Here is a 9,152-nt window from a genome sequence, read left to right as displayed (position 1 = left end):
TTTAAAGTATAGCTAGAAAAGTTACATGATGGTTTGATGCTCGAGTTTCCTTTGCATCTTAAATTCTAACCCACCTTCTAACTGACCAGAAAAAATAAATAAATAAATAAATAAAAATCACTCTACTTCTCATGCTCATCATTCTTCTGACCTCTTGGAAGTCTGTGACCTTCCTTATAGATTGTAGGGTTATGTGGTAATAACAAATGTGAAATCAATTAGAAAACATAAAAGCAATCTTAGAAGACATATCATACTTTAATCTAATCATACCCATCAAAATGTGATTTGGATATGTGAGTGAGCACATAGTCTATTTTCTAGAAATCACAGAGAACTTCTATCTGTTCATGGGAAAATTACTTTTCACCTCTTATATAAAACTCTCATCCACCCCACATCTTTATCTTAAGTAGTCAAAACTAACAAAAAAACTAACCTGAGAATGATTTAATGGGACTTTCAACTCTGAAAAATCCAGCATCAAATACTATTTTATCAATTTCCTTTGGTATTGCAGAGCCTGCTGCCTCAGCATGTTCTTCCTGTTTAATTTTCTCTCTCATTGCATTTTTTATGGCAGCTAGGCGATTTCTAGCTGCAATTCTTCCACTATCATCCTGTTTTGGTTTACTTGCTATACCTGAGACAATTTTTTTCTGTAAAGAGAAATTTACAATTATAAAACCTGCTCATTACCATCTTATAGAAAAACACAATATACACAATTTTTGTGAATTAAAAATTTATTTTTAAAAAGAAAAATACATAAAATATACATAAGACAGTTCACATATTTGTCATGTATTTATCAAGTTCCCAGTATACGCTAAAAATTCTAAGCTTAAGAAGGAAAAGGACAAAGATCCTGCCCTCAAGAAGTTTGCAGCTCAGTGGAAGAACCAGACAAGGAGTGTAAGAAGGATAAATGTCATGTTAGAGATATGTTCAAAAAGCTATAAGACATCACAAGGATTACACTTAAACCAACCTTCAGAGACATCAGGAAAGGGTTATAGGAAGTAGCACATAAGCTGAAATCACAGTGAGACTAAGATGGGGTGAGGAAAGGGCTAGCCAGAGAGAATAGCATGTTTGCAAAGCCAGAAATGAAAGAAAGCACAGAGGAGTTGGCAGGAGATAAGCAACAGCTAGATTATAAAATCTCTTGTATGTAATAGCTTTAATGAGCTACACTTATACAGAGGACAAAGGAATAGAAAGTTATTGGTGAGTTTTAAGCAACAGATTAACATTATCAAATTTGTGTTTTAGAAAGATCACCCTGGGAACAGCCTGGAGAATGGACTAGAAGGGTTACAGGCCAATCAGGAAGGAGACTACTGCAGCAATACTGGGAAAAGATGAGGGTAGATTGAGAAGGAAGAGTTGGGAGAAAGTGAACAGGTTCTAGAGATATTAAAGAGGTAGAATTGAGAGGACTTAACTGATTTACAGGATGTGTATGAGGGGTGGCAATGGTGAAACAGAGAACAGAAAGGACCTAAAGAGACACTGAAGTTTCTATTTTGAACACCTGGTGGGATGGTAATACCATTCTTTGAGACAGGGAAAAATTGGTGTGTGTAGAGATAATTTCACTTTGGGATATATTGATTTGTAAAGTACACTGAGTGAATTAAAGCTTAGCAGTAAGTGTGGTTTGAAATACAGATTTGGGGATCATCACAGGGTGGGCAAAATTGTACAAGAAGAATATAGAAGAAGAGAAGTGAGTTAAGGTAGGAATTCTAAATATCAAAAGAGATAAATGGAAAAACATACTTGCAAACATGACTGAAGAATGTGCAAAGAGAGAAGAGGAAAATTAGCAGAATATAATTTCAAGGAAGAAGGGGTAGACTATATTTAATACTGCAGAAGGGTTAGATTTTATAATTAAACATCTAATAATTTCAGCAATTAGTGGATTAATAACCTTGATTATAACTGTTCTAGAGGCATAAGAGAAGGGTAAAACTGAATTGCAATGAGTTGGATAGATAAATGGGAGCCAAAATAGTAAAGACAGAGTTTAGACAACTTTTTCAGAAAGCTTGTCTGTGATGAGAACAGAGGGGTACAAATAATCAGAGGGACATATAAACACCACAAGTTGGTTTATTTTAATGTAAACAAAGATAAAGCACTTAAACATGTCTAAAACCTGATAGAAGAAGAGGGGGGAAGAGAGAAAACAGATTAACTGATGGAATGACAGATTAGTGAGTAAGAGGTAGGAAGGAGTGGTTTCAAAGTACAGGTAAAAGATTAGCTTTATTTTATTTGTTTGATAATCAAAACAGCAGCCTATAAAATACAGTAGCAGGAGAGAGACACCTGGTGATAACAGGCAAAATTACAAGTCTCTTTATAGTACAGCAATTATCTGTACCAGTGATATTAATATTTTCAAGACTAAGTACGCAATAAAAAAAGTACACTTTAATAATTGAGTAGCATCCTTCATTATTTAGTAGATTTGAAATTCATTCAATCAACTTAGTTACTGCCTCAGGGTCTTTGTCATGAGACTTTATTAGTGAAATAATTTTATAATAAGGTTCTTTCTAGGCCGGGCGCGGTGGCTCACGCCTGTAATCCTAGCTCTCTGGGAGGCCGAGGCGGGTGGATTGTTTGAGCTCAGGAGTTCGAGACCAGCCTGAGCAAGAGCGAGACCCCGTCTCTACTAAAAATAGAAAGAAATTAATTGGACAACTAAAACTATATAGAAAAAACTAGCCGGGCATGGTGGCGCATGCCTGTAGTCCCAGCTACTCGGGAGGCTGAGGCAGTAGGATCGCTTGAGCCCAGGGGTTTGAGGTTGCTGTGAGCTAGGCTGACGCCACGGCACTCTAGCCTGGGCAACACAGTGAGACTCTGTCTCAAAAAAAAAAAAAAAAAAAGTTCTTTCTAATATTTTAATGCCTTATATTCCTAAAATCAGATTCAAGACATTATTTATTTGGATTACATAGCATAAAAAAGTACCAATCTAGACAACCTGAGTTTATAGCCACAGGCGTTTTTCTAAAATCATCAAGAAAAACTGACAATGCTTGCTTTGAGAAGTGTCCACCTAACCCAAAAACTTTGAGTTCAAAATATTACTGTTAAGAAAAAAAAAATGATCAGAAATAGATAAGAATGCAGTCTATCATGTTAACAAAGCAAATTTTATAGGGAAAAATAGTAAATTTTACATAATAAAGTGCTGTATAGAGAAAAAGACAGGTATTCTAAAGAGCCATTCCTCTTCTTTTCTATTTAAAAAATTCTCTCATTCTATCATACCAAAAAACATATAAAGCAGAGAGAGCGCAGAGCTTACTGGTTAAGAACATGGATTCTAGAACGAGAAAGTCTGGCCTGAAACCCGGCTCCACCTTGGACAAGTGATTTAATCCTTCTGGGCCTCAGATACCTCAACCATAAAATGGGGATAACATCACACATCTCATAGGATTGTTGTAAGGAGTAAATGAGTTATTAATAATACATGTAAAGTACATGGATTACTTACTATTCAGTACATATCAAGCATTATATAAATTATATACTACTATTATTACAGCAAAATCTAAGTACAGTTTAAAGAATAAAACCAACATTCATGTACCCATTATCTGGTAAGACCTCTGGGTACCCCATTACAATCACAGCCTCTACTTTCTTCTCTCCAGAAAGAAGCACCTTAAATTCATATTGATTATTTCTTTACTCTTTCTTCAAAGGCAATTGGGATATTGTAATATATGGAACTTACTTAATAAAATGATATGAAATCTGAAGCAAAATATTTTTAAAACTTAAAAACAAAAATCATTGAGTAGAAGAATCTGTATTAGAAATTTGGATATAAAACCCACAAACTTACCCGGAAGACTTTTTTGCTTGTGTAATTTTTGTTTTGCCACCCAGATTCCTCAAGTTCGGTCAGATTTTTGAATTTCTGGTTTACATTTTCTATCTGTTAATACAAAAAGCACAAGTTTATCCCATTAATGCTAACCATCTTAAAGTTACAAACTAATGAACTGAGGCTTCAAAAAACAATGAGAACAGTGACTCTGAACTGGTGAGTTACTAAAATTAGACCGAGTCATTCTCAATTTAATGTTCAAATCATGAATTTTTATGGTAAAATTGTTGTTACTTTTGGTATTAAAAACCTCCAAAATCTACATAAAGGATGTCATATATGCCAATTATTTTGATTGCTAAAATGGTAGGAAAGATATCCCAAATGTTTTTGTTTCTTAAATTACACAATGTGAACACTTTTTAAAAAAATAATTTATTATTCCCCTGCTAAAGGACATCTTCGTTACTTCTAAGTTTTGACAGTTATGAATAAAGCTGCTATAAACATCCATGTGAAGGGGACATCAGTTTTCAACTTATTTGGATAAATGACAAGGAGTGCCATGGCTGGATCACATGGTAAGTATGTTTAGTTTTGCAGGAAATGCCAAACTGTCTTCCAAAATGGATGTAACATTTTACATTCCCACCAGCAAGGAATGAGAGGTACTATTGCTTTATATCCTCATCCAACATTTGGTGTTGCCAGTATTTTGGATTTTCACCATTCTGACAGGCATAAGTAGTATCTCATTGTTGTTTTATTTTGTAACTCCCTAATGACAACCATGCTAAGCATTTTTTCATGCGTTTATTCACCATCTGAATATTTTCTTTGGTGATGCTTCTGTTTAGGTCTATTGACCACCACCACCTCCTTTTTTTCTTGAGACAAGGTTTCACTCTGTTGCCTAGACTGCACTCCAGTGTCATCATAGCTCACTGCAACCTCAAACTCCTGGGCTCAAGTGATCCTCCTGCCTCAGCCTCCCAACTAACTGAGACTACAGGCACATGGCACCACATTCAGCTAATTTTTTAATTTTTTTTTGTAGAGACAGTGTCTTGCTATGTTACCTAGGCTAGTCTTGAACTCCAGGGCTCAAGTGATCCTCCTGCCTAGGCCTCTTAAAGTGCTGGGATTATAGGTGTGAGCCACTGTACATGGGCTTTATTTTTTTGAGACAGGATCTCACTATGTTATCCAGGCTGGTCTCAACCTCTTGGGCTCCAGCTATCCTCCCACCTCAGCTACCCCAGTAGCTAGGACCATAGACGTGCACCACTGTGCCTGGCCTTTTTGGCCTGTTTTTTAATTGGGTGGTACATTTTCATATTGATAGGTTTCTTTCTTGCGTGGTTTTTTTTTCTTTTTTTTGATACAGAGTCTCACTCTGTCACCTGGGCTAGAGTGCAGTGGCTCATCATAGCTCACTGCAACTTCAAATTCCTGGGCTCAAGTGATTTTCTTGCCTCAGCCTCACAAATAGGTGGGTCTACAGGCATGCACCACCATGCCTGGCTAATTTTTCTATTTTTTATAGAGACAGGGTCTCACTGTTGCTCAGGCTGGTCTTGATCATATCACTGAGTTTTAAAAGTTCTTTGTGTATTTTGGATAACAGGCTTTTGTCAGAAATGCCTTTTGCAAATATTTTCTCCCAGTTTGTGGCTTGTGTTCTCATTTTCTTGACACAATCTCATTTTAAAAGATTCAAGTAGATGAATTCCAGGGGGTCTTCAAGATGGCTAAGAGGCATCTGGTACTCCTCCCCCTCCACAAAGAAGAATCAAAATGGAAAGTAGGTAATCACACTCTGAAAAGATCACCTAAGAGAGAATGCTAGAATTCAATAGAGAAGTGACAGGAAACACCTAAGGTAAGGAAGGAGAGGAAAATGAGGCAGCTTGCTCGCCAGGGATCAGCTAGGAGCCTAGAGAGGATCCTCAAAGCGGGAGGTGGGGTGGGGGAAGGAGTGAGCAACCCCCAGCAGTCCACATTCCCACCACGGACTCTTGCAACGCTAGCCATGGGAGAGTCCCTCAACCCACATGGGCCCTGAGACTAACACAGAGAATGTACAATAGCATTGTTCCAGTGAGGAAGCTCACATTGGATCCCACACCCCCTCCCCCAAGTCTTAAGCAGCTACAGCAAGGTGCCATGTTGAGAGCCCACCCACACCAGACTTCATCCTGCCCTGAAGCCCAAAAGCCCCTGCATCTCCACATTCCTGGAGCCCCACTGATGTCCCATACCTGCAGCTGGCTGCTGCTGCCGCCACTAGAGCAGAAGCACAAGCCATTGGCAGCAACCCCACTGCCCCCAGTAGCAGAGCCGCCACATTTAAAAGTACTCTGAGGAACAGCTACCCCCGCTTAGAAGTACCATCTGGGGCTGAAGCACACACTCCCCAGCTGCCTGTTTAAGGCTGTTGCCATTAAAAGCAACCCCACCCTCCCTAGTAGCAGGGGCACAGTGCACCTGCTGCCATCCCTATCATAGCATTCTGCCCGAGACCTGGGGATCACACTGCCCCCCCCTTACCACAGCCAGCGCTGGCATGCATCACTGGGGCTTCCTGAGGACAGGCCTGCCCAGTCCAGCTCCAACATGCTCCCTCCTCCAGTGCCAGAGCATGCTGTCTAGTGGCTTGGGGATTGCCCTGCCCCATCCACCACTGTTGGCACTTGAGCATGCTTCCTGAGGGCCTGAGGATGGGTCCACTCAACCTGCCACTAGCACCACAGCGGGCACCCACCTGCACGTGCTACCCATGGGCCTGAGGACTGACCCGCCCAGTTTGTCATGGCCACTGCCAACACCAGCGCAGACTGCTTGGGAACCAAAGAATTGTCCTACCACTACTATAGTTATCACCCATATATGTCCACTGCCCAGGGTCCAGAGGACCCGCTCACATACCTGGCCCACCACTGCCTCTGCTGGCACCCAACTAAGTGCCTGGAGGCCCAAGAATTGGCCTGCCTAAATCCACAAACAACAGTTCCAGTGTACACCACTTGGAAGCCAAAGGACAGGAATGCTCAGCCCTGATACCACCGAAACCTGTGGGGATGAAGGACAGACCTACCTGACGTCTCGGTCTCCAGCAAAACTTCACAACCTCCACTAACAACCACACCCTAAGCCACTGAAAAAAATCACACACCACTGATGCTGTTTATGGCCAAATATACATATATATTTATTTGTTTATAGCCAAAGAAATCATGAGAAGACTATAACTACTGCATGTACCCAGAATAACAGCCAAAGTGCTCTACACTAAACCAATAACATAGATAAATCTTCAGGAAAAAGTCCTCCCATATGAAGGCAAATTCAAGAAATGGGAAGAAGTAACTGTCAAACCAGATGCACAGATATTAACATAAGGAAATAAGAATCTTGAAAATGCAAGAAAATGTCACATGTCCAAAGGAACACAATAATTCTCCAGCAATAGATTACAATGAAAAAGGAATTTATGAAATCCTCCCACCAAAATTCAGAATAATAATACTAAAGAAGCTCAGTGAGATACCAGAGAACTCAGAAAAACAACACAAAGAAATCAGAAATTCAGGATGTGAATGAGAAATTTACCAAAGGGATAGATACCATAAAAAGAACCAAATAAATTCTGGAACTTAAGATTCATTGACTGAAATAGAAAATACATTCCAAAGCTTTAACAATAAACTAAATCAAGCAGAAGAAAAAAATTCAGAACCTGAAGACAAGTATTATGTATGTATGTATTTATTTATTTATTTTAAACAAAGCATGTTTTAGTTTATTCAGACAGAACACTGTGTGCAGTTTAAAAGAAGCAAACAAACTACTGATATGCACAATACCACAGATGAATTGCAACATTATGTTTTGTGAAAGAAGTCAGACATCAGTCTCCAATGGCATGATTCCATGTATACAGAGGTCAGGAATGGTGATGCCAATCTCTGTTTATTAAACCAGAACCGCCACTGCCAGTGAGGAGGGGTGCAGACAGGAGAAGCTGGGGGGCTCCCCGGGGAAAGTGTGCCACACCTCGAATCGGGTCTTGTGTCAGCAGTGTCCCCATTTATTAAAACTCAATAAGGCTTAAGATCGCACATTTTGCCACATGTAAATTTTACCTCAATTAAAAAAAAATACTGGAGGCAATTTTGCAATTTGCCCGCAAAGTTGTCAAAGTTAATTTGGCATGGTGGGAGCATGGACACTCTATTTTCTTTTTATGGATTCTGACTTTTTCAAAAAACCCCACAAAACCCAAGAAAGGGGAAGCAGTCTTCATCCTACCAAGTGGCTGTCCCTGGAAAGAGCATCCTGGACACTTAAAGGTCACTTCTGACCCAGAAAAGAACATCCACCGGTGGGCCTAGCACCCTGGGCCCTCCCCGCAGCCACCTCACATATCTGGCAGCTGGAACCACTTACGCAAGGTAGATTGGGGTGCTTATTTTGAAATCTACATCTGTCTCCCTCCTCTGAGGCCTGGTGTCCCCTGCCCAGGCCCCATGGTCCTGCAGCGAACTTGCCCACTTGGGGTCTCTCCCAACATCCTGGGAGCTCTGGCTGAGGGCCAGCAGGGGGCTGATGCCGGCTAGACCCCAGGAGCCAGGGGCAGATCCAAGCTCAGCAGATAGGCCCCAAATTCCCTGGGGATGCAAAGGGAAACTAGGGCAGGTGGGGACAGAAGACAGTCTTTAGAAACAATCCACTCAGACAAAAATAAAGAAAAAAGAATAAACAAAGCCTACAGGAAACAACAAAGTTACCAAATATTCAAATCATCAAGGTCCCAGAAGACAAAGAGAAAACAAAAGGGATAGAAAACCTATTTACCAAAATAATAGCTGAAAACTTCCTCAGTCTAGCAAGAGATTTAGACATCCAGATACAGGAAGCTTGGAGATTCTCAAAATGATGTAATCAAAAAGGTCGTCTCCATGGCACATTATAGTCAAACTGTCAAAAGGCAAAGGACAGAATTCTAAAAACAGCAAGAGAAAAGCCCCTAATCCCCTAAAATATAGACAAAGTGCTAAAAGGAAATAATTATCATCAGCCAAGGATATTATACCCAGCAAAGCTGGCCTTCATCAATGAAGGAGAAATAAATTCTTTCCATGACAAGTAAAAGTTGAGAATTCATCACCGCTAGACCAGCCCTACAAGAAATGCTGAAAGGAGTCCTACATGTGGAAGCAAAAGGATAATACCTTCAATCATGAAAACACACAATAGTATAAAAACCTACTGGTGGAGCAAACACACA

General features: G+C 40.0%; 1 protein-coding gene across 1 annotated transcript in view; it reads right to left on the bottom strand.

Moving 5' to 3' along the window:
* Window positions 1-9,152, bottom strand: part of DLGAP5 (discs, large (Drosophila) homolog-associated protein 5) — a 45,630-nt gene that overhangs the window by 13,986 nt on the left and 22,492 nt on the right. The window contains exons 13-14 of the mRNA XM_012663739.1: window positions 3,878-3,970; window positions 440-659 (exon numbers count right to left, since the gene is read on the bottom strand). Of these exons, the coding sequence (XP_012519193.1) occupies window positions 440-659; window positions 3,878-3,970 (313 nt within the window). The remainder of the gene's footprint in view (window positions 1-439; window positions 660-3,877; window positions 3,971-9,152) is intronic.

Source organism: Propithecus coquereli, unplaced genomic scaffold, assembly GCF_000956105.1.
Source record: "Propithecus coquereli isolate 6110/MARCELLA unplaced genomic scaffold, Pcoq_1.0 Scaffold83, whole genome shotgun sequence".
Lineage (NCBI taxonomy): Eukaryota > Metazoa > Chordata > Mammalia > Primates > Indriidae > Propithecus > Propithecus coquereli.
Note: the sequence above shows the minus strand (reverse complement) of the source record. Positions and strands in the feature narration are given on the sequence as shown.